At 42.6% G+C, this 26,418-nt stretch overlaps 2 protein-coding genes across 3 annotated transcripts; both read right to left on the bottom strand.

Annotated features, from left to right (window-relative positions):
• Positions 1-6,755: 6,755 nt before the first annotated feature.
• LOC135503095 (ankyrin-3-like) lies at positions 6,756-13,988 on the bottom strand. Of its 2 annotated transcripts, XR_010449856.1 has the most exons (3): positions 13,826-13,988; positions 9,076-12,740; positions 6,756-8,644 (listed from the first exon to the last, which is right to left on the bottom strand). XR_010449856.1 is itself a non-coding variant. In XM_064796424.1 (2 exons), exon 2 carries the CDS (start codon positions 12,730-12,732, stop codon positions 9,976-9,978), a length of 2,757 nt encoding a protein of 918 aa, XP_064652494.1. In that variant the 5' UTR covers positions 12,733-12,740; positions 13,826-13,988; the 3' UTR covers positions 6,756-9,975. The 2 variants fall into 2 exon arrangements, 1 of the variants encoding a protein (XP_064652494.1); XM_064796424.1 differs by having other exon boundaries at positions 6,756-12,740.
• A 737-nt stretch (positions 13,989-14,725) lies between these two features.
• Positions 14,726-26,131, bottom strand: LOC135502811 (degenerin unc-8-like). Its single transcript, XM_064795915.1, has 11 exons — positions 24,755-26,131; positions 23,925-24,124; positions 23,225-23,386; positions 22,664-22,770; positions 19,818-19,981; positions 18,733-18,828; positions 17,531-17,645; positions 17,097-17,169; positions 16,761-16,895; positions 16,401-16,476; positions 14,726-15,748 (listed from the first exon to the last, which is right to left on the bottom strand). The coding sequence occupies exons 1-11, from the start codon at positions 25,898-25,900 to the stop codon at positions 15,581-15,583; spliced, it is 2,442 nt and encodes an 813-aa protein (XP_064651985.1). The 5' UTR covers positions 25,901-26,131; the 3' UTR covers positions 14,726-15,580.
• Between the last annotated feature and the right edge of the window lie 287 nt (positions 26,132-26,418).

The raw sequence follows: 26,418 nt of genomic DNA, 5'->3' as shown, positions 1-26,418 counted from the left end.
ATATTCAAGCTAGATAGCAAACGCATCGTCGATGCCAATATCTAACAAGTTCGATCTGGATAGGCAATGCATTGGCGACACTATGTGCTGTCTGATGGTCATTATTTCCCGTCCTGGTCTTTGTTTCGACATTGTTGTAATACATCAGTCTTAGATTGATGAAACAAATACATGTTTTTCTGTTGCATTATGAACATTCATGATCTTTAAAATCACAGTTAAGCCATATGATGCTATTTTTCCTATTCGATAGCCAATATTGATAAGCATAAAAAATCAATACATGCATTGATCAAAACCTGAATCTTGCCAACACGACATTCGTAAACTAATCGAAGTTCGCTTCAATAACTACTACGAATCAAGACACGGGCCGAGCCAGGAAAGGACGCCCTGACCACCGGACTACATGGTGTCGCCAAACAATTTCTATCCAAATCGGACATGGTGGACGGCATCGAACGATCCATGTGCATTACATGTATCTTCCGTTGCCTAAATATGCAGAAATGATCTGAAGCGCCAGTCACACCTTGATGGTTTGCGTTATAACAGACGTCCAACGGAGAGCAAAGTCCAATCCGATGTTGTCCATTTGCATGCGTTTCCTATTTGTCTTTCGTTCTATGAATGCGTTCTTTGTTAGGCAAGGTTGGGCGAGGTTCGCCTCATTCGGAGGAGTGTTTTGTGCATGCACAAACTTTGGAACAGACTCCACTAGACGACAGCGTCCGCCGGGTTGTACCGTTCGTTTTTGTTGGGCATGCGTTTTGTTCGGAACTTTTGCGTTCCTCCTCCTGTACGTGTCAGTTTATGCTCGTTGACGTCCAGTGGACCTGGCTCCAGGCCCGACGACCAGCTTACATGCAACAGATGAACAGGCTCCAGGGGTACCGCATCCACAGCGGACAATTACCTGATAAAGGAACGCATGGGAACCGAGGAACAACGAATTTGTAACGAGCTCCACCAGACAAAATGGACGACTTCAAGATTTGCACAGTATAAGTGTCGCACATGTTATGGGGCTTCTCTGGGTCCACGACGGACAACAAAGTAAATCCTTCCGGCAAAGCGGCTTCCCTGGTACATCCTTTCTGGTCTTGCTTTTTATATTTGTTCTTTGTGCCTTGTGTTCCAAAGTTATGGGTGTTCTTCAGCCCATTCAAGGACTTGGCTTTCTTCCTGCTGATCTCGTAGATTTCACGATTTTGTTCGCTGTTTTCTTGGACATCCGCGATATCTCAAAAAATTAAGAAGGGGCTTCAGTCTCAGAAAATGATCTTTCATTGCCCTTTGGATCCGCAGTGACTGCCTTTGGGTCGGTGGCAGGTTTTGCTCCGACATCCGAGGGTTCAGGATAGGACCGGACATCCTTGCCTTTTGTCATTGCCTTACCTCCATTTCACGATTTTGTTCGCTGTTTTCTTGGACTTCCGCGATATCTCCAAAAATTAAGAAGGGGTTTCAGTCTCAGAAAATGATCTTTCATTGCCCTTTGGATCCGCAGTGACTGCCTTTGGGTCGAAGGCAGGTTTTGCTCCGACATCCGAGGGTTCAGGGTAGGACCTGGCATCCTTACCTTTTGTCATTGCCTTACCTCCATTTCACGATTTTGTTCTCTGTTTTCTTGGACATCCGCGATAGCTCAAAAAATTAAGAAGTGGTTTCAGTCTCAGAAAATGATCTTTCATTGCCCTTTGGATCCGCAGTGACTGCCTTTGGGTCGGTGGCAGGTTTTGCTCCGACATCCGAGGGTTCAGGGTAGGACCTGGCATCCTTACCTTTTGTCATTGCCTTACCTCCATTTCACGATTTTGTTCGCTGTTTTCTTGGACATCCGCGATATCTCAAAAAATTAAGAAGGGGTTTCAGTCTCAGAAAATGATCTTTCATTGCCCTTTGGATCCGCAGTGACTGCCTTTGGGTCGGTGGCAGGTTTTGCTCCGACATCCGAGTGTTCAGGGTAGGACCTGGCATCCTTACCTTTTGTCATTGCCTTACCTCCGCTCGCGGACAAATCCCCTTACCCCGCCCCAGTTTTCCTTTGGTCATCTTTCACAACAGTATGTTAGACAAACTGAGCCTGATGATGGTATGTCAGTGCCCCCGTGTTTTGTCATTGACCCTATAATGGCAGATGATCTGTTAACACCACCACTCGCATTTCGAGCTCCGCTAATCAAACGTAGTTGCCACATTTCATTATTCAACATATCCCTGCATGCCCTCTGTGTCATACTACTATTATATTTAACTGTTGTGTCATTTTTTGGTGTGTTTTCTGTTCACATTCTACCTGCAGCAGATCCACCTGTATACCATAGTTTAACCCATCTCAGACCGGTTTATCAAATCAATGTTCTATCAAAGCAAACGCCAAGCCGGAACAAGATCGACGTAGTGGCCATGGTATATACTCTGCTTCCTCACGTGTACCGTCTTCCTATACCGCTAATATAAAATAACAGTGTCCATACATTGGGTGGGGTACGCAATAAGGTTCACCACACGCGAGGCGGTTTTTCTTTGCCCAAGTGATGAATGGGCATTGTCCATTTGCTCCGCCTCGGTCACGCCATGAATAAAGCCCAAACACGATTGTCTGGTTATACAACTCATTCAATTCATTCAAAATCCTATGACCAATGGTAGCGGACTGCAAGTAGTGGTTGTCTCTGGTTAGTGGTCTGTGCCACGATCTGAGCCAATCAGTCCAATCCACTAGGCCTAACCTTTGTATTAGGTATGCGAGGTATTCATCCCTTCGGGCCTCTTAAATATGGTGCCTGAAGACGGTATACGTGTACGTGATATAACAGAGTAGTATAATTAAATGCTTTGTTAACTTGTATGGTAATGTAGTTTGAATTAAATATTGAGAACAGATCTTAGAAGTTTGAAAGGAGAGTATATTCTTCAGGCATATCTACCATCAGCTCGCCAACAAAGGACACAGGGTGTCAACACAAACTTCCAAATGCACTTCGTTCCACTAGAACTGTGGACCTACCTAACTGAGAGACATACACTGATTGAGAGCAAAATAAATGAATTTGAATAGTCTTTTATCGGAAATGATCAGTTCAAATGATAATGCGTGTGTTTCGTCAACAACGAGAAGAGGTTTCCATCGAAACATCTTGTTTGCAGCCCTCATCATATGTATAAGCGAAAGCACCATAGGCCAACTTGCTTGCTTGGGCATTACCTTTATACCGCTTGATAATGTTGGAAAGCGGCTTGAAGATATATCCCTTAAATACTGGCTACCAATAAACTCGCGCTCAACATTAGAATGTTCAGTTTTGAGTTCCAAACATGATGCAATCGGAGGCTTCAACCATCGGAGGGGAAAGCATGCATGTAAGTTCGTGTCTTGGTCACATTGCAAGAGATGGAAGTCCAAGGAAGCCCTTAACAGCAGGGAAACTATGGTCAAAGAGGTTAGATAATACTTGACTTGCCAAACTCAGAAATGCAGCGCCACTCGCGGACAAAGAAAGAACAACTGGACATTTTTTTCACCGGTTTTCGCTGCGCATGCGTACCAGCCGTCATCTTTAGTTGATTTCCACTTTTCGTGGTCATGTTTTTAAATCTTCTGTGGTACGTCTGTTTCTTAACACGTAATAGTTATCAGATTGCAAAATTATCTCAAATCATGAGCCTTAAAGAACTTTTTGAACTCTTAAAAACTTACACAAATCATGTTCAGATTGCCGCCATTATTAGTTTCCGGATGGCTGGTACGCATGCGCAGCGAAAAGCGGTGAAAAAAATGTCGAGTTGTTCTATCTTTGTCCGCGAGTGGCGCTGCATTTCTGAGTTTGGCAAGTCAAGTATTGAATTTTACTTTTGAAATTGCTCTGGTATATGCACTGCAGGAAGTATTTTTTTAAAAACGTTTTCATTTCCTGTTTATAAGTCCAGCACCGATCAATAAGCTAGTCTCGGCCTGGTGAACATATGGACAAAAGGGCCTGCAATAGGGTTCCATTCAGAAACTTGTATATCACTTGATGATGTATAAGATCAATTGCTGTGATACCGGTGTGACAGCGGATATAGTCCCCCTGGAGTCATAGTCCGGTAGCATTGTATTTGATCAATTAAGCAGCATGATCTATTGTACCGCTAACCCTAACCAAAACATTTAGCAATGCGGGCTATTGTTACACGGACAATCAGCCCTAGGACTACTATCCCTTGCACACCTGTGTAATGTTTTTGAGTGTTTCTATTTTTGAGTGTTTCCCCTCATTGTTTGGGAACGCTAAAAGATAGATTGACAATTTTTTCTGTGTTTCCCCCTATTGAAAAGTCATGGTCTCTCTAGCTGCCTATTGTTTGGAAACACTGACACATGGGAAACAACCACAGATGTTACACCGGCTTAGACTCGGTAGGACTTTGTATTGCTCGTACCAAGTTCGCTTTATAGCTACGCTGTTCATGTTTTTTATTTTCTTTGTCCAACAAGGTATATCAAAGAAATCTTGGTGAGTTATTCGGATGTTTTAGAAATAGCATAAAGAGCAAGGTTATTCGATTTATCTCGTCGGTACATGTCAGTCGACATGCAAAGCCACGATTTCAGGCCAGATTTATTCTGCCAGCGTACCTGGTGTGAGCCAGATTATAAATAACAACATAGCAGGTTTACGAAATACATGAATGTGATGCGCGATCTCCTGTAATAAATGAACTAATTGGTTGCGTTTCGTAACTTCAAACCCATCATGTTAAATTTTTCTGAAACCAACCAGATATATTTCTGAGGTGCTTTACCATGTTCACGGTTGTGTGGAAAGTAATCCAAAGGTGACAAGAGTGCATACTACTGCAGTGTTTTCTTCTGTTTCACTTCTATCTCAGTTGATAAAGATAATATGAGCCAAAATCTGATATCGAAATTCGGGGAATATAAATCCAAATTTAAATTCGAATTCTTTTTTTCATTCGTCAAAACCCAAATGACCATTTCGTGTTCGACGGCCGGCAAGATTTGATGAAAATGAGTTACAAAGTCGACAAGATGGGGCCCAGCTTTATTAATCATAGAGCTTACGAAAGCGGGCAGATTCTACTCTGTTTTGACCAGTATATCAACAAATATATCGCAGTGGAACAAACTGTTGGGCGAAGATCGCGTTTCCATCTGATTTATCAAAATCGAGGCCGATATGTCTCAAGACAGTTATTCAACTCTTCTGGAAGTTCAATCAGCAAGAATCTGTGGATCTTCAAATTATACATTCGGAAGGCCTATTTCCTCTTATTTAGTGCAACCAGATCAAGGCTACGTCCGAGAATATTTGATCGTCATGGCTTTCATTTGGGTTTTTACACTATGGAACTGCCTACTCAGAGTCAGAACATTGGGCGTGTTACGGGTGTGCCTATATCCCTAGAACACAACGAGTTGACTGGGCAAACTTTCGTTATATACCTTTACCCGAAACTTGGCAAATCAATGAGTTACTATGCATTAGGTGTTTTCGACATTGATGTTATCAAGGGCATTGGAAAAACAATTAACTACAATTTGAAATCAGGGAGGGAGCTCGACGCGAAAATAATTCCAAGAAATTTGCATATTAAACCACTTCGAACACTGTCCTCCGTCTTCATAACTGCAAGTAACGATGTTATTGCTACAACGTGGAACTGCGTACATATGTTTACCAAAAGGAGCAACTATCAGCAGAAAGTGGTAATAATTGGCAATATACAATGGAGCAATAGGTTTCTTTTACACGTAACGTGGGCGAGTGCAAACCAAATAATGATGCACGTGACTCAAGCAGGCAAGCGCAAGAATGGTTTAATTGTGACCTATATTCCTATTCAGAAAAATCTTCCACACTATTGGTATTATAGAAAGGGTTACCAATCGACGATAATTTCAGATGTAACTATGATTGCCACTGGCCGAGACGGATCTTTTGTGGCTTGGCCAGAAAATGGCCGCGGGTATTTGAAGTTCTATCACCGCTCTCATGCTTGATAGAATGTGTAAACCTTTCTAACCCGCCTGTTACTTTTAAAATGCTGTTTTCATTCATGTTTAACTGAAAAAAAATTCTCTCTGAAATTCACACCCAGAAACGATCAATATATTTGGTGGGAATGAGATTTCGCGCTCAGATTATTGTCGAAAAGAAAAATGATGACACCCTGCGGATATTTACCGTAACACTACCTGCTATCACCCTCATGCGCTATTGCTTCCCAAGGCAGTCTGAAAGACGACCTTTGATTGGTCCGATTTATCATCCAATCATAACCGTCCTCTGTGTAGGCTCATCTTAAAAACTTCGACTTTTATTGAATTTGAAATTATTTCCATACCGTGGTAATTTTTTTTAGCTCGGAAAATAAAGTTATGTATGTGTAAAAAAGATCTCATGCATGACCTATATATAATTGAAGGGATATCATACACACGTGAACATGGTGAAAAGTGTCGATGAACCACGAGATAGGAGAAATCCCTATCGATGAGTTCGTAAAGAAATCCGACCTACCTGGCTCCTGCATATATGGACAATCCATGTCTTGAATGACGAAATGCACTATTTCTACCGTATCAACGCGCGACTCCTGGACGAATAATGCTGCCGAACAATCATCGCGAACCATAAACGTAAAATGTCAGTCATATCCAAAAGTTAGTATTTATTAGGCGCAGTTCGTTGTTTTTCACTTCCTCATCAACAATGTCTTTGGTGAAGTAATACTACACCTCTAAACCAAACATAGATTTTTTTACCGGAATATCTCAGTCGAAGTTTTATTTTTCAAAACTTTCATTGTGGCCGGAGGCAATCCTGCACAGCCAATTACAATTTGCATGTATTACATACAGTGCCTCCTTCCTGCGGCATCGGTCTCGATGTTTCAATCGTAATTGAAGTCATCGTGGAGTGTTGGAATGAACAGAACGAAGCAAGGTCGAAGAGAGCAGTCAGTAAGACGTCCTATGACATTTCAACTCAACAACAACTTCCACAGACAATGACCCTTCAATTGGTAAGAGTAAGCCCTACATGGAAACACCCAAATTCATAACATACCGCTCGCCTCAACACCGTGCGGAGCACGGGAATTTGTTAGTATGACATAATGTATGTGCGGGCAATTCATTGATATTCTACTGTTGTAAAAAGGTCCCTGTACTAAAAATAGGACCACACATAATTCTGCCCAAAATTAATCATTCGGCAAATGCACCTCATAATTGGGCCAACATTCCAGCTCAACTCTGTAATTCTATACAATGGACAGCGAGAGCGACCATGACTTTCCGATCGAGAGAAACCTGTCAGGCTATCTATTGGCAAGTGTTTCCAAAGAGTGAGATTTACACTCAAACAATCCACACCGGTATCGATTTCAGTACAGAGACCTGCCAGTGCTGGGGTAATTCCTTCCACATACAGGCGTTGTTAGTGAGTTTTCGAAAATACCCCGAAACGCCAATGCAAATGCCTGTCCCATCGTTCAACATCGTGATCAGGAACTCGCGCAATGGTATAGGCGTTCGCGTTGGTGTTTCGATGACTTTGCGAAAACGCCCATTTATTGCAGAACGCAAGCATATTGCAATTGGACGGTCAATACCACTGACATTGAATTTAAGCAGACAGAGCGACTACCATCTGTGGGAAAAACAGATACTTCGGGATACCCAAGAGGGTCATTCTATACAGCAAAGAAATCATAAATCAGCTCCAGGGCCAACAAAAGAGGACTACCACGCAATTGCCGATGCCCCAGGTTATGCGTAGTACAATCATCAGAGATCTACTATAGATATTCGAGGGGAGAAGACCAATGCAGTCCTGCCAGAGTCGTTACTCTCCCATAGTATCCAAGACAAGGGAAGGCAACAAAAGAAATTTTAGCCAATATTAGTTTTGGTAAATGTTCATGCTACATGTAAGGCTTGTAAATCGCGCTGTAAAACGCTTATGTACGTTTACACGAGGACATTAAAGACCTAGTACGGCTTGTTAACAAAGGCGATCGTTTCCTAGAAAATGCCACATGCCACTGCATGCTGTGACGGGACCAGAGAAATAATTGAGGAAAAGAATTACCTTGAAATATTCTCATATGACAATAGGGAGTTTTCGCAAATCTCCCGAAACGCCGCGGACGTGAACGTTATCGCATTGTTCGGCCTCCCGATAACCATGTCGAACAATGGGATAGGCCTTCGCATTGACGTTTCGGGGGGTTTGCGAAAACTCCCTAAATAATCCCAGTGCACCCTAAATTTAGATGTAGCGATCGTGAAAATCTATTGCGTAAGTGTGTTTGCATAAATTATGACTAACTATTGGTGTCGTTTGGTGTTTGAAAAAGACACACTAGGTATGATGATTCCATTAAATGGATATATGCGTAGGAATGGCGTACCCCTTTTAAGTGACATCTACGGTCCTTGAATGATAAATCAGATTGACCACACCTGACGTGCTGCGATCTATTTCGTACAGCAAATATCTTAGGCTATCAATAGAGACCTTAAGATATCGTAACGTAAACAACAACGATGATGATAACACCCAGCCATCCTTCCCCTTAAAAAGTGATTCGCCGTTCGTTCATATATGTACATTCACTGTTGGTCCAACTATAGTCGTACTTCCACCTATCAAATCCCCGTGTCTTTTGCGCTTACACCTATGAATTGCCGTTTCTAAATAGACCCGTGTGTCAAATCCCCGTGTCTATTAGCCCCATCGATCTCGATGGGGCTAATCGGGGGCTAATTTAGACCCGTGTTCAACATGGGTTTTTTGATAGGTGGAATCTGAATAAACACGGCAATTGCAAGTTCTAAGATCCGGCGACAGATGGCGCGGTGTAGTTGCCTCGGTATTGCGCCCCCTCCAACGGAAAAAAACACAGGAGAGCTCCCTACCTACAGCGACCCTGTCGCCGGGGCAATTAATCATTATCTAACACAACTGATAGGTGTAAGTGCGCCGCGGGTTTTTTGACACACGGCGAAGACACGGGTCTTGAAAAAACACGGTGTTTTATGATAGGTGGAACTACGACTTATATATATTTCTTATTTCGAAAACCAGGTGGCGCCAAAGGTAAGTCCTAATGCATGCCACAGGCATGCAACCGGTGCGTATATCAATCTCAAGAAAGTTGCATTTAAATTTAGCGTATGGATGCACTCAGTCTGTTATACCGTAGGAAAATACTACAAGGAAGGTGTATTGTTTCAATTATCGCAAATCTTCCAAAAACGCAAATTGTCTCTGGTGCTAGCACGGCAGTGGCGTGGTTAAGTATTTTTTTTTAAAAACAACCACCGATGTAAACAACCGGCTTGAACCTTTAAATGCTTTTTCAAGATAAAAAGTCACAAGTTCCAAAAACGTATACTTGTCAAAAACAACTTTGAAAAGTCTTGGTCAAAAACATTGCAACACGAAACAAAAGTGGAGTATTTGCTAGTGATGCTGGGTCGATCGTCAGCGAAACACATCCAAACTACTCTGCTACAAAACTTACCTCCGATTCTCCCAATTCTGTTAATTTTACATTAAATTGCTCTTTGATACGACTGATTTGTTCTGGTTTAATCTTATCGTATACCGTTTATTACCCTTACGAGCGTAAGTTAGAAGACCACTCGCCTAATGAGTAACCTGCAGAACTAAAAATCCAGATGGCAGCACCAGTACTAAAAGGTACACTTCCAGTGCATTTTACATTGAAATTAAGTTTTGTTTATTTTCTACCTAAAACTCATCAAAATAGTATTAAGATCCAATAAAACAACATTTTTGGTACCATTTCCCCATGCAGAGTAATTAAGGGATAAATTATTCAGCGAACATTGACCCGTGAAAGGGCTTTCTCATTACAACCATGGTCCACTTGCCTGCAGGGCCCCCTATTGACAGGTTTTGTTGTGCAGGTTCCTCATTGGTTTCTTATTATCTAAGCATACGTAAATAGCCCGTCCACAAGAACCTGTCTCTTAATTTCGTCGGAAATATCACGTGACGAATTCACAAGATCCCGTGAGACCCAGCGGCGCGTCTTGCAGATTCGCCGCCGAACACTTGCAACGCAAAGGGATCTTAGAGGCAATGGAGTGATGATGTGCCCCCTGACGTCATCAAGTAAAGCTGGCTCTTTTCCCATAGCACCAATAAGTATTCGAATACCAGCATGTGTCTGCATTTGAGAAATTCCCTGAAATTCGCCCACAGCTAGCATATATTTCAAGGCTTTAAGAGGAAAAGTGTTCCTGTATTTTAATGTTGCCATGGCAACAGTGTAATAAAGCACCAGATTTCTGCACCGGAAGTGGTCCTCTTTCGTCCAAGTGTCATAAATAGCGTCCGAAATCGGCGAATCGTGGGTGAGCAACCTGTCCAATATTGATGACAGGTGTAGGTCGTTTTCTTGATTAAAGATAGCGCTGCCACGGTGTAAGTTGATTCCACCTTGAATCTGGACGAGGTTGTCCGATTCTTTGACAGTAAACATCACTTCTACAAGAGGAGTCCGCGCACCTGTATTCCTTGCGTGTAAACCTTGGCCAGAGTCCCGAGAGAGAAGAAGTTCTATGGTACTGAAAGGGCCTGGCTGGTGCACCGCGCGACGGCAGGAAATGTGCAACGGGGTATCCCCGTCGCGATTTGTGGCAGTAACATTCGCGCCGTGATCCAACAGAAGCTTGGCTATACTGGGGTAATCCCCAGCGCAAGCTCCGTGGAGGGGGGTACCCGTTTTCCCATATGCTTTAGCATTAGCACCTTTATCTATCAAGAAATGGCACAACTTTTCGTGGCCGTTTGCACATGCTTCGTACAACGCCGTTCCGAACTCCCCAAACGCGTTTACACTGATTCGTTCCTTCTGGAGTAGCAGTCTGACGCTGTCAAAGTCTCCAGACCGGCACGCGTAGTGAAAAGGGGAGTTCCTTTTCCCGTCGACAATCCGTACACTGGCGGAGTTTTCGAGGAGTAACACCACCACTTGTGACTGTTTGTAGAGGCAAGCAATGTGCAAAGCGGTCATGTCTTCCAAGTCACGTGACGAAACACGTGCTCCTGATAGGATGAGATGTCTCGCTATGACCACGTGACCGTAACGGCAAGATAAATGCAAGGGCGTTTGTTTGCGCATGTCGGCGGCATCTACGTTCACTCTGTGATTTATGAACATATTGACCAGAGCAATGTTGCCATTTTTGACCAATGCGTGGAGTGGGGTTTCGCCAGTGTTGTTTTTCACGTTCAATTTGACTCCCGACTGCAGCAAATTAACAACAATGTCGGTGTAATCATTTTGACACGCAATGTGAATACACGAGTTGTCGTCCTTGTCACTGGCGTCTGGGTTTGCACCTACTTCGAGAAGAACAGAAACAACTGGCGCATGGCCGCATGCGCAGGCAAGAAGCAAAGGGGTGCGCCCATCGTTGTCCACGGATTCCAAGAACTCCATCAACACGCCAAGGCTTGATACAACTTCTGCAGACTCAATCCTCTTCTCTTTCCGTTTCTTAAACTTGTCTTTAAGTCTACGGAATGGTGCTGTCTTGGACTCCTTGCAGAGCTCCTGCGTGGAGCTTGCATCGTGCTTTGTGATGTCGAAGTCAAGCTTACTCGACGCCCAAGAATCGCGATTCGACAATGACCGCTTCGACAGGTCTTTACCTTTCTTGTCTTTCTCAGAAGAGTTTCTCCGCTGACATCTCTTTTTCCACTCCAAGGTAAGAAACCGATCCGTGCCAGTGGCGCCACCTATTGCAGCAACGATGCCCAACATTGCTTCCACGATATCCAAGTTGCCAAACATGGCCGCCAAATGGAGGCCATTCTTTCCGTCAGTTTGCAGAATTTTATGATCTGCCTCGCGATCTAATAAAATTGACGCGGCAAGAATATTACCATTTTTACAAGCGTATAAAAATGGTGTCATCTGTGCATTGTCCTTTACATTCAAATATGCACCACATTTTGCCAACTCCTCAACAACATCCGGGAACCCCATGAAACTTGCCACGTGCATCGGAGTCCTTCCGTATCCGTCTCTAGAGTTGACACCACTCCCCCTCACTAGACACTCTACAATTTTCGGGAGATTGCCCATCAAACTGTACAAATGGAGCCTCGAAATCATATCAGATTGTCCGCCATTTTCGATTAAAAACCTGATGACGTCACGGTGAAATTTCTCGTATGCGCAATAGAGAGGGGTGCTGCCATCTTTTGCCCGCGCATTGACATCAACAGAGTTGGTGTCCAGCAAAAAACGGCAGATTTCTATGTGTCCGTTTGTGCACGCCACGTGTAATGGAGTGCATGCCTTGAAGTTTCTACAGTAAGGGTCAGCACCAGCCGCGACTAAAGACTTAGCAATTTCCAAATGACCAGAGGCACACGCCACGTGGAAGGGCGTGTCCCCGTCGCCGTTGACCACGTGCACGTTGGCGGCGTTATCCAGCAGTACATTGACTACGTCATTGTATCCGTTTCGAGAAGACAAGTGCAGCGGAAAATCTCCCGAGTTATCCCGACTGTCCACGAGATGTACCAATCGGCTCTCTCCGTCGGAGGCAGCTTCCTTGTAAATAAATTCGATGACGCCGTGGACCTCCCCTCGTTTGCACGCCTCAAAGATGGTTGCCGGCTTGACGTATGTTTCGGTTTGGTTGTCCTTGACCACGGCTTTGGACGCCATTATGTAAGCTGAATAAGAATATATTAACATCGCTAAGTATCAATTGATACCGAGATTCATAACATTCTCTCGAACCAGAGCAGCAGTCCTGACTCTTTGCTTTACCTGGCCATGGATTGACAAGTAATACTAATTGGTACATATGCCCGCTGTTTTTGTTGACGTAACGCGCCAAAGATCACAAATTGATATGTATCATTCGTGAAGATCCGGATAGCTATCCTTAAAAGACACCGCGTCACGGAGTAACATATATGTGTAGGGCGTAGCAAGCGGGCGGGTGGAAGGTGGTTATTTGGAATCGAGAAAGACGATGCCATGCCGTTTATCATAGAAATATATTCCAAGTCGTACGTTGGAAGAGAAAGCTTGGCAGATATCATGTGATCGACTAGCGATCCATGCGATGGCTTAGGCCAGTGCGAGTTTTCTCCATTCGTTCGGAGTGCGGCACTCCCACCTTACGCCATTGGTATGACGAGTTATTTACTTCAGTGATGATTATAACGTTATTTAATTGCCATCGGTTGGCTACGAACATTAGGCCTACATATAGGCCTGTATGTATGCCTATGGTACTCGACCATCGATTTGACAATAATCACTTACAAGGGTTATAACCATTCTGTACCACAAATCTACTGTGTAGGCCTACATGTAATGAGCTATCTTTCTTGTAATGATTTGATGGCAGGCTTATAGTAGCGGGACTTCATCCGCATGCAGGTCTAGCACATTTTTTCTCAGGTAATTGGTATTGGAATGTTGTAAAATGTTATTATGATATTGGTAAAGAGTGCTTCTTAATATATAACATTTAGTGACGATATTTTGGCTCTATAGGGGTACTTTTTGTACAAAAACCTATGTACAGCAATCTACACGACGTAATATACTCACTGTCAGTGTCTAATGCAGGCCTCATTCATGTCATGGGCCTACTTTTGGACGACACGTGTGAAGAGGGTGTGCAGGGTAACATCCTACAGACCATCTGCTGTGGGGAAATCCCAAAACATGCCGTTAGCAGTATTAAGGTAGTCCAAGAATCGATATTTTACATGATGTTGAAGACACGCATGACGCTGCTCACCTGGTTTGAAATCGGTCCTAACTCAACTCATCCTTCGACTGATCCTGAATTTCCTGACTCCAAATATCCACCAAATTCGACGAGGAGACATCGTAGAATCGGATTTTCTACAGACACTCATCCAGCGAGTTGGCTGGTGTGTAGTACATGGCATACACGACGAACTTCACAATCTTGTGCTCTTGACCCAATATCAACACGATAACCTTTCAAATGAGCAAGAGGACAATTCCTGTCAATATCGTGCTATATTTGTATACCAATCCTATGTCTTCTTAGCCTGGCACTCAGCATACAAATGGCTCAACTTGACTAGGCCAGAAAAACTGTAAATTGCCCATTGCAATTGCACAACTGTCCTGGTTCTTGTGACGACGATTGTTCCCGGATATTAAAAGCAGGCGGCGTTGTCAACAGGCAAATTGGCGACGTTGGAAATAACTTGTGCGTTATTTGTCATCCATGGAATGAATGACTCAATGCATTGTCATGCCGCGTGTGTCGTGGAAGTGGGAACCGAACACACGAATAACTTTATTCCATGGCCATTTCCAAAGGCTGTATTCACCAAAATTTGTCAACAAGCATATCGTAAGGGCAGGGAATCGCCGCCGGGTGGCAATACATGACTCACAGCCAAATATAATGCCATAATGCCCAAGGTCGATACCCTACACCTAAGACAACGAGAAAGGGTCAACGTATTATACATCGGCCTTCTTTGATAGGTGACTGGAGTCTCAAATCTCCCTCATACACAGCCATAACAGTGCAGTAATTGTGGGCTACTAATAGCGTGCGTTGTTCGAACGACCACCGAACAGGGATTTAAACTGCAAACGATTTTTGGAATTAAAAAAATCAACAACATACTGCAAAATGTAAATCGTAATACCTCACTATATTGCCGATACGTGTAACAGTGCACAACTGGCATCATAGTGCATTCAAGGATAGAACTCGCAAACGACAAAGGTAATTTTGGTACAATCCCACGTACATGTAAATGTATAGCCCCAATTCAAATATAGCTCTGTGCGCGTTGGATGTGTACGGTGTTTCTAGCTGCTTTCTACGCTGTAGGGGCAATATCTTTACCATTTTACCTTACGAATAAAAAGGGTGCTCCACTGAAAATTTGAACACCATAATTGTGTCCATCAGTGTCATTTTGGCGAAATAATGATTTGCATCTTTTGTGGGACACGGCGTGTATTGTGCACACGACAGAATTACAATGTTTAGCAACGATGTGCTATTATACAGCTAATAAAACGGTTATGCAATTGATAAATACAACTGCAAACTATGTAGTGAGCCAGCATTTCGTTTATTTGCTCCTGCCGGTTAAGGCCTATATCGACCCCCATGAAGGCTGTTTTATGGGGTCAATATCATCAAGATTTACCCTAATGACACATTGGGAATTTTGGCCTAGATGAAGTTGCGAGCCAGCGAGTTTTCTTTAAGACAATTATAGACCGGATATTGGGCTGGGCCAATTTTTTAACTGCTAGGTAAGGAGAAAATAACGGGGATGCAACGTCTCGTTATATCAGCATATGTTTTGAGAACATTAATTTCCTCTGCAAACTCAGAAAATATTACATGCGTTCTTTGCATCAATACATACGTGTAAATAGCATTTACCATCGCCGTTTTTTTGCTGCTTTTTCATTTGCGAAACTAAATTTTATTTCCGTGGCCTTTTTTATCTCAGAAAATATGTAGCGGACCAATTAACTTCCCGCCATTTTAAGGCGTCGGGCTGACCCTTCCCTTCTTCTTCACTGGAAAACACATCCTCTTGCCCATCCACTGGAGGACAATGAGGAGCATCTCGAAGAACTCGGCGACTGTTAGGAAGGACATTCCCATGTAAAGACCGGCAGTGCCGCCGAGATCGGAGAGGAGACGGCTACCCTGGAAAACAAAATGATTGGTAGTGTTAATCGGAATACCGCAGGACATCTTACAATGACACCTCTGGTCGGGGCGATCAAACATCCCAAGAGTCTTGCGATGTTTTTTGTTCAGTACTCCATATCACCGAATAGATCACACAACAAATCCATTATCGTCTAGTAATTTCAAAGAAGTTTATTTAGGATAATGCGAGGGAGCTATTCCGGCAGCGCCGATCACAAAATCGGGCTACATAAACATTAGGACACAATATATCATGTTGCCACAAGTCTGTGAAATCACCAGTCCCGCACGCTGTTTGCATTGCCTACTGCAGAGATGCTTTTTATACATAATTAGTGTCGGATCCTGACCCAGCAAGAACAGAGTCGTGTCGACAAAGTTCCGATCGCCGCCCGAAGAGGGGGGGGGGGGGGACAGAGTTCACATTGAATGATGCTGCACTTGTAAAATAAATAGTTTCCATTCATTAGCGAGTTTCAACAAATAAAAAAATATCTCGCGTATGACGTATCCATATCGATTTTACGTATGATGCAATGTAATTTGTGATGGGGCGCCATGTACGTGAAAATCTATACGAATACGTCATACGAACGCAAAATTTGCCCAACTGAAACTCCCTATTATAAGATGTTTTTGGACGTACCGTGTATCCTGGTGACTCGACGATCTGGTGAAAATTCAACTCTTGAAAGTATATGTGGACTCGAGCAAAGTTCTTTCTGCAAAAGGAAGAACAGTCAGTGCAAAACCGTTATTTTGTTAAATTTCTTTGTCAAATCAAGGGAGATAGTCGAAGAAGCGCAAAGGTTTTATCATTGAAGCCGTTATATCGACAGTTGTTCGAATCCACTCAAGTGGCGTGAGGAAATGAAGGCACGAAGGAGGAGGGGGCAGGAGGGCGGTCAAGTTCCCCCTCCATCAACCCCGTAACTTCGTGCTTGAAGACCTCCCACCCCACCACTGGAAAATCATGTATCCACCATTGTGACTCTCATTGACTTACGTTATGTACTCAGGAGAGAGCTGGTCGAGTAGCTTCGAGTCATAATCGAACTCGTTCATCCTTGCAACCATCATAGGGGAATATCGGGCACTTGGCCAATCCGACTGCGAAATAGTCGTCTCAAACCATTCCTCTCTGTAATCGATAGATTGATGAGTTTAGTAAAGACAAAACGGGTCTATTAAAATCCGAAAAAAATTCGCGGTGTTCTTGTGGGTAATGTATACCTTAGAAAATTTCGATTTGATTGACGGAGTGGGAAGGGATTATTTCTATCCCAAATTTTACTTCGAGAGCTGGATAAGGCCGAGCGGGGTCGTTTGTAAAGGTACTTACTCGCATTGATCCGGGCAGTAACACACCAGCTGGTTGAGACTGTGTAGCATATAGACCCTTGCACGACACTGCACTGAAAGACAGGATTAGAAAAATACAATGTATATTATTATGCACATCAATTTAAAACTGATAAATTTACGCGTCTTAATTTTCGTGGACTTCCAAATGCGATTTAAAAAAAAGAAACATTGTCGGCAAGGTGCGTAACCGTCATCGCGAACAACTGTTTATGGGCAGGATGTCCATCGATCGGTGCAGAGAGACTTTATAGATTTTTACAGAATTGACTTTAGAATATAAAGCGTTTGAACTGTTGGATGATGTTGTCATCAACCCGTCATGGCAGTCATCACGGGGAGCGACGTCATCAATAAATCTATAATCCGCATGTAGTTCAAGAACTGCTCGTCGGGAGTCTATTGTATAAATACCCTGCGTGTAGTTCGCTATACTGCACCTCTCCTGCGTTGACTTCTCACTGAGAATAAGATCGACACAGCCACATTCATCTCTCAAACTGGACTGAACGCAACTGGTCATGCAGCCCTGACAAAATAAAATGTGAAGTTGATAATTATAGAAATTGTTCCCTGATAAATTCTCAAGGAGATGGTTCGTTTAGCAAGAGTCTTCCAACCTGTTCAATACAATCATTTATATTGAAGGACTCCGGTTAATAGCAGAGTATTAAACCAACAACCAACAACCAATTTGCTCTTTGAACGATCACGATTACTCTCAATCAGGCCCCCTTGTCCAGTCATTGTGCGCATCCGCCAATTCATGACGCAGGGTAGGATTGCAACTCCCAAGTTCACATTGTCCCTTTACCATCTTTGAAGAACGCCTTTGATATACCCCCCCCCCCCCTGAAAAAAACCCTAACGAAGGCACAGAAAATCAAATGTAAGTTTTGTATGATCTCATGTACGTGATGTAAGCAATGATGTCGATCCTTTGGTTATTTTTTTGGAAGTGACTACTTGGCAAGCCCGGCTTACCAAACAGCGACTGTTTCTTGTCCTGAATGGAGAGCCGAACTCATTTATATTTGTAGTTTTCGAAGAGCTCATTATCATTCAATACAGGAATTAAAGCGAAGGACCTTAGCCATTTTACTTAATCACATACTCGTGTATACACCTCTCCATCGATTTTTGACAAGGAGTTTTGTAAAAGAAAATGAATCGAAAGCGAGCAATCGGCCATTGTTAATTATACGCATATTAATTCAAATATGACACCATTGCTCTCCGATTGGCTAATGTGTTGTAAAGTCTCCAGCTCGCCAAACAGGGTAGATTTTTTACCTGTTTGGCAAGCCCGGCTGGCCGAACAGGGTGGCTTTTTAGTGCTGTTTGGCAAGCGGCTCTCCAAACAGGACAACAAAAGATGCCTGTTCGGCGAGCGGCCTGTCAAATAGACCGGCCTATTTTTTTACCTCTCTTTTTGGAAAGTACCTCTTATTTCACAGCTGGTGCTCTACGAACCATATGAAGTTGCTTTACTAATTACACCCAATCACTGGTGAGAGATGAAGACAGATTGCCGATCTCCACACCAAATCAAGGACCCGACCTTGGCCGAGGATAGGGTCATAAAGGCGACGATGAGCCGAAGGAACATAACCTACCGTGACCGAATACGATCCCTTGTACTCGAGTTTGATGTTTGGGTCGTTACCATTCGTACATTCACCCCACGGTGTGCCAAGTCGGGATACTCGACGCTAAAAAAGAAGCGCGACGTATGATAATTGAGGATTGGTTCGGGTGGGGGTGAACAAATCGGTCAAAGTCCTAAGTCGGCATACCCGTCCCTTGATAAGCATGTAGTTAATCATTGGCTGGGATATGGGTAACATTACGTTACATTCTGGACTGAAGAAGACGATATTGCACGACCGTAATATCCATGTTCACGAATATTCATTCCGATAAATTCTTTCGAATATGGATGAGTTTGATTAGTGGTACGCCTCTCTTAGCGGGGCAGAATTAGCAGTGCAGTGCCCGTCATCTAATAATTTCCATAACATCATTGTTTTTTGATTAAATTACTCCTCTTGCGACAGTTTGTTTGAACATTTCAAAAGGGGCCTAGAATTAGCAGTAGCAAAGTTACCCAAAGTCGCTAATATGTGTCTTTACGCTCTCACCACATCGGTGTAACGTTTTTGAGGGTTTCTCTTTCTGGGTGTTTTCCGTCATAGTGTGGAAACGCTGAAAGACCGAGGGGGGGGGGGGCGCGCTATTTATCGGAATGAATATACCGATTGATTTGCTGTTTTCGTTATTCACTGTTCAAAGGTCATGGCCTCTTTAGCTGTTTATTGTATGAACACTGAACTATGGGAAAAAGAACCCAAAACGTCACATCGGCATGATTCACGACGGAAAGTCATTTTCATCTAGTGAGAAAAACTACACCCTGCTTTCTTACTGCTCATATTACTCACCAATTTGACCAGTAAGTTCATACATATTGTCTCATCCTAAAGGACCCAATAGATACAAAATAGTCGGCACTGGTTTTCGAAATGGCCGGTGTGATAGCGGATATAGTTCCCCTGGAGTCATAGTCCGGTAGCATTGTATTTGACCAATTAAGCAGCATGATCTATTGTACCGCTAACCCTAACCAAAACATTTAGCAATGCGGGCTATTGTTACACGTCAGCCCTAGGACTACTATCCCTTGCACACCGGTTTTAATTACCTTTCGAATTCCTATAGATGTGGCTTTCCCTGTCGGGGCGCTGACTCCCTGATCCTCGGGGAATGGTGTGGCATCGTAAGGGTGAATGACCACACGAATACCCGTCTCAGGGGCGTACATCCCCACGTACTCCTCGCTTTCCACATTGACCGTCAGCCGGAGACCTACAAATAAAATTCAAATCAAAATGTATAAAAAGCAGAGCAGATACTAGCACGTACATTTACATGTATTTAAAAAAAACAACATAAATTAAAAGTAATTCTAACGTATCGCCCGCCAAAGAAAAAATGGACACGACAATATGCTGTGGAAACTAGACATTTCGCTTTCAAATGCGTTTTCATAATAAACAACCGTTTGAAATTTTTGGAATGGACTCCCCCCGAAGTCAGTTTTTGCCAAGAGAAGATAACGACACAATGCAACTCCTAGGTCCGGCAGAGGTGTTAATTGAATGATCTTCGCGTTGACACAATAGAACAGTCGAGGGGCTCTGTTTGGCCTGAAGTAGCTGATATACCTAACATGCCTAATGAAACGTTCATGATCATTTTCATCAGAAAGTTGATTTCAATCACTGATAATTTGAGTTTGTTGTGGTGAAATCCTGAAGATTGCATGTCGACCTCTTGGTAATAATAATACAATAGTATGTTAAATCTTGACTTGAAGAAAGAAAACAAGTGAAGTTAGATGGTGTGCGTCAATATTATGGGTGTGCGTTTGCCCCCAAGGGGGCGGGGAGGGGATTAAAGGAAACGCTGCACGACACTTTCGGTCAAAGTGGTACTACCTAACTAAGAAACATCGATAATCCTTTACTTGACGACTATTACTCAACTAAGGTATAATAAGTATTAATTATTAATCAGACTGATTTGTTTTCGATTGTGTTTATTTGACAAGAAAAACATGCTTTCGCAATATATCGATCCCGTTGTGATACACCAATTCAATTCGACAGATGTATGCATAGGCCGCTTGATTGACATTGGAACACCCACTTAGTATGCTTACCATGACCCCTCGTTCACCACTGTTACATCGGTTGGAGTTCTATCCTTCGTCCTTCACTCCCTAACTGACCTACTGGCCCACTGACCCACTGACCCAGATTTAGTGTTCTTGTTTTGCGTTGTTTGTACAAGAGCTTTGAATTTTGTCACAATCCATGAACATATCGATCAGACGGCCCGCTAGTCCAAAGGTCCGATAGTCCGAAGCCCCGCCAGTACAAAAATGGAGAGAAAAAGGCACGCTAGTCCGAAAATGAAAAAAAAACCCGGAAAACGTGTAATCCTGAATGTTATGTTATATATATATATCGCTAATAAGCGAGGCCAGCTTTCTCACCATAAAATAATCACCGAGTCATCAGAAAAAAAATTTTTAAATTTTTTTACTTCAATCGTTGATTGTGTGTTTCTTTTGATTCTTGTAGGACCGACCTAAAGCAGCGACTCCCATTCACAATCATTTGGCAACCTTATACGCATCTCGAAGTTCAACACACACATGACATTTTTGTTAAAAATGGCGCTTTGTCAGTGTTTCGAAATATGTTATGGATCACCCTTTATACTCATGCCCGTTTTGGAATAGGGAGATCTTTTGCAAAATGAATTCTATAACGAACTTTTCGGACTAGTGGGCCGTCGTACGAGGGGACGGTCACTGATCAGACAGTCTTCTGACGAAAACTGAATTGGAATTGGCAGCGGAATGTGTGATTTGGGAAACAAAGGAGGATCTTGAGTCCTCTCCTACAAAAAATGAATGTTTTGCATTTGTACAAGTACCTTAAATAACATGCTAAGCCTTCACCCTTACACGCCACTGTCCTCTGAGTGGGAAGATATAACAACTCCACCTAACAACTGCCGCTGTGTGTTGTACGGAGAGCCTGAGTGATAGGTTTGCTTTTAATTACAATTTATGAACCGTTTATTCCAAATTTACTTTATGAGAACAAGCATCAGAATGCTAGGAGAAACACAATCTAAATACATTTTCTTCGTACCATATAGCGATCGAAACAACTTTTTGAACTTTTTGAAATTGACTCGCGGGGAGGGGGTTCGAGGAAACGCTGGCCAAAGTGGTCGTACTACCTCGCTAAGATACATAACTAAGTTATAATAAATATTAATTACTAATTAGACTCTGAGTTTCGATTTTTATTTGTTGGACAAGAAAAACATGCTTTCGCAAGATATCGATCATGTCGTGTTACACCAATTCAGTAATAGATTAACTCATTATATGAAACCGCTCAATTGACATAATAGCACACCCGCTTATAGTAGGCGTACCATAACCCCTCATTCACTACTCGTAATATCGGGATGAGATGTAACCTTCGTCCTTCACTCCCTAACTAACCCCTGATTTCGGCCTTAGTGGACAATCGGACTAACGGGGTATTTTTCAAAATGAATTTTATAACGTACTTTTCGGAGTAGCGGTTATTCAGACTAGCGTGCCTTCGGACTAGGGAGCGGTCACCGATCATCAGTCATCTTCTCACGAAAATTGGAAAGGGCAGTGGAATGTGTGATTTAGGAAACAAATAGATGAACTAGGGCTCCTCTCCTACAAAAAATGTCTCCGTGTTTTTCATTTGTACAACAAGCAGCTTAAATAACACGCTAAGCCTACACCCTAAACTCCACCGACCTCTGAGTGGGAAGATATAACAAATCCACCTAACAACTGCCGCTATGTGTTTTACGGAGAGCCTGACTGATAGGTTTGCTTTTAATTACAATTATTCAAAATTTACTTTATGAGAACGAGCATCAGATCGCTTGGATAAACACACTCTAAATACATTTTCTACGTACCATATTGCGATCCAAACCTACTGGTTTTCTTTATGAACTTCCCAGGTTGCTCCACATTGAAACTATAACAGTTTCCATACTTTGCGTTGTTTATGCGTTTGAAATCTCTGAAAAAAATCCAAATATTATATGAAAAGGCAGGACGATGTCCTTTATAAGAAACCTATCTACTGGAGTGAATTTTGTTGAGTAAAAATGATTTTAATTCATCGACAAAACGGGTATAGTTATTTAAGCCACGCCGACGAATGTCTTAAAATAGGCGTTAAATGTTTAATAATATATACTCCTATCGAACGAGTATAAGAAAAAAGTGAAATAAGTTATTTTTAAAAACAGCTCATTTTACACTCGGTGCACTAGGAACTAATAGAATAGTAAAAAGAACTATCAAATATTTACTTTTACTGATTACATGTATTTTCAAGTGTTTTTGACGTCTATCCAACACTTATCCACCAGACATCACCAGATTTTTCCTCTGCACTATCCAGAGCGGAATTCGCCAATGAGGATGGTATATGACCCACAATTATCTTATTTTCAAACTCCTATACTCACGTAAAACTACATGTATTCTTATCGAAACTGCACTGAATCATCATATCTTTGCCCTGATGACCGTAATTTCTCAACTCCTCTCTGGTTGGCCGCAGAGTATCCATGACGTCACTATAATCTGAGGTCTGTGACACCTTGAGAAGTTGATCAAAGGATTTATCACTGAAGATAAACAAAAAAAAATTATCCCACACCGATCAGTCCAACAATCATCAATCCTTTAATCATATAAATACTGGTTAAAATTTACAATCTCGGATCAGAATTGATGTACATGTACATGTAGTGTTAACGCATTTAACCATAAATCATTTGAACAATAATATGGGGAAGGCTCAGGTCTTGATAGGGAGCTCTTCGGTAATAGGGCTGGTGAGCGAGAAGCAAGGGTGGTGGTAGTGGTGGTGGTGGTGGTGGGGGGGGGGGGGGGGGTATATAGTTAGGATGATGTCATCATGGCAGTTGACCGAAGAAGCAGTTGGCTAGCACACAATGTCAATGATGGCGAGTAACTGGTGGTGGGGAGAGGGGCGGGGGGGGATAGTTATATAAATACTGGTTAAAATTTACAATCTCGGATCAGAATTGATGTAAATGTAGTTTTAACGTATTCAACCATAAATATTTTTGTTTGTACGACATGATTTTAGGCCTATAGCATGGCATAAGGGGGTTATAAAATTAATGTTACTGGCCTTACTTTGTGATGTTCTCGAGGTATGAATAGTCAACGAAACCTAAATCGTACGTCGACATATCGTAGTAATTATCCATAGTGTCCATGTCAATTCCCAAGGAATCCCCAATATAATCTTCGAACTCTGCTGCCTCCTGATAATATTCTTCATATGCATAGTAATAGTAGTTGTCAGAGATGTTCCTACTGCCTGGAATATGATAGATTTGTCACTTTCGTTAGTAATAGCAGTTGAATTGTCAGATCGATTTCTGTAACCTTGAATTTGATAGATTTGTCAAGAATAGTAATGGCAGTTGTCAAACCGGTCTAAGTTGCCTAGAATTTAATAAGTTTGTCAGAGTCATTAGTACTGGCAGATGTCAGATCGGTTTCTGTTGCCTGGGATTTGATTAATTTGTCACACTAATGAGCAAAAGTAGTTGTCATTTAAAGTTTTTTTTAGCAAAATGAAAGTCCGTCAACAGGTTTGCAAAAAATTCAAAACCCTGTGGGGCCTGATCAGTGTGCTGAAACACCTGTATGCGTGCATATTTGCGTTGGTCGAAATATGTTTAAAGCTTTTTCAGAAGAGTTCCACGCAACATGAATAGCACAGGGCCTTCGCTTGTGTGCAACGTGGCGTGAAATAACAAAACCCTTGGGCCCTCAATTGATAAAAAATGCCAATGTCCGGGGAAAGCAAATTTTAATGATTGCCCGGCTCGAAAATCATCCAACGATCAAGACTCGAAATCAAGTTTTGTGTATATCAATATATACGTTTTTTACAAGATTACTGTAAAATTCGAATCTTCCATGAATCTTTCAAATATTGTACATTGTGCTTGTACATGAAACTGGGCAAGATAAAATCTCCTTGGCTGGAATTTCGACCTGGGTATATATAGACACCAATAATAACAAGCCTTACCATAGTAGTCATAGTAGTCATAGTAGTCATTGCTGCCTGGTCTGTCTGCATTTCGCTTGTTTCTCATCAAACTCTCCCCGTAGTAATCCTCCTGCTCCTGCTGTAACGCCTCTTCCTCTTCATCGCTTCTTTCCGCTCGTTCTTCCGGCGTGTCCGGCACTTCCCGTTTTTTTTTAACCCGTTTCAAGCGCTGCTTCTTTTTCTCGCCACCCTCTGCCGTTTTCACAATGTCCTTTGAATCTTTTTCCTTCAAAATCTTCTTCCGCTTCGGGATCCAGACTCCCTTGGTACCGAATTCGTCCAATTTCTTCTTCCTGCCGCCAAACTCGGTTAAAAATCGGATCTTCGCGTGAAGCCGCAGCACTTCGTCCGCAGTGTAGGTCGGCGGTTTCTCACCCTTTGCAATGGCTCTCTTTCTCCGGGAGTTGACAACGGCGGCCAGAACGTTCTCTGCGGCTAGTTCGGATGCTGTCTTATCCAATGCGGTCAGGGTTGCGTATGAAGAGTTTTCTAATGATGAACGCCGCATCTGGTTCATGTTGCAAATGGTTATCGCCGGAAACACCACATTCTTCTTGGTGATAATCTCTGTTTTGACGTCGATGGGCATGGCCATGTAATCGGTGAGCAGATATGAGGCTTGCAGACAAAAGGCACTCAAAGATCCAAGAAACAGGAGAGACCACGCCACACTCCTGATGATATTTTTAGACTCAGCCGCACGTGAGACCCCATGAGATGATGACGTAGAACACAGATACTTCGTCAGTGTTAGGAAGGTTTCTTCATCCGAGTCTTCCCTATCATTGTCCCTCTCTTTTTTCTTTTCTCGTGCGGTTTTCGGCCGCATGACCGAGACTTGAGAACCATTTTTATACTTACTCGGGCCTGGGAGCGGATCCATAGACACTGGGTACGGTTGCTGATACACTGGCCCCGCGGCCTGGCCGAAATTTGTCCCATACTGGGTATTATATGCATTTGCATCATTATCCTCGACTTGGAATATTGTTTTCGTGGTAGTTGTCGTTGTTGTTTCTTTTTTAATGGTCCTTTCTTGATCCATGATGACCGATGATACCCCAAACTCTCGAATGAAGATTTGGGTCCTTCGTCTTGACGTCTATTAACCGGGAAATTCTGAATAACTTCGGCTCTACATTTGGGGCTTTCCTTCGTGCAGTTTGGCGCTTAAGAAATAATGTACTTACTTGAAGTCAATGGCAAGAAAAACCCTCTGAATCACTAAAATTATTTGTGTTGTACTGGTGGCCACGCATTACTTTACACGGACAAATTCAAAGAACACTTATTTGAAAGAAAAAAACGCGGGTTTCCGAAGCAATATCTGTTACAAAAGTAGTCCTATTCCAAATTCGTCACTAATCGCCGTATCCGTCAATCGCAAGATATCATCATTGGAAAAAAAACGTGTCTACCACTTTGGGAACTTTTATTGAGACGGAACAAAATATTCGGTACACCCTCTCGATGGAAGAACTGTGTACCCCTAACCAACCACCGGGCAACGCATATATTACCGCGGCTATCGATAAAAAAATCGAATCATGAATTATTTCTAAA

This window comes from Lineus longissimus, chromosome 19 (genome assembly GCF_910592395.1).
Source record: "Lineus longissimus chromosome 19, tnLinLong1.2, whole genome shotgun sequence".
NCBI classification, from domain to species: Eukaryota; Metazoa; Nemertea; class Pilidiophora; order Heteronemertea; family Lineidae; genus Lineus; species Lineus longissimus.
Note: the sequence above shows the minus strand (reverse complement) of the source record. Positions and strands in the feature narration are given on the sequence as shown.

Bases quoted from the DNA above. Each gene is read 5' to 3' on its own strand.
- LOC135503095 (XM_064796424.1), bottom strand. From the start codon at position 12,732: ATGGCGTCCAAAGCCGTGGTCAAGGACAACCAAACCGAAACATACGTC.
- LOC135502811 (XM_064795915.1), bottom strand. From the start codon at position 25,900: ATGGATCAAGAAAGGACCATTAAAAAAGAAACAACAACGACAACTACC. The intron at 23,387-23,924 runs GTAAGGCCAGTA...GTTTATCTTCAG, and splicing joins TACCTCGAGAACATCACAAA to TGATAAATCCTTTGATCAAC. The intron at 15,749-16,400 runs GTACGTCCAAAA...TTTGTTTTCCAG, and splicing joins TCGAGTCACCAGGATACACG to GGTAGCCGTCTCCTCTCCGA.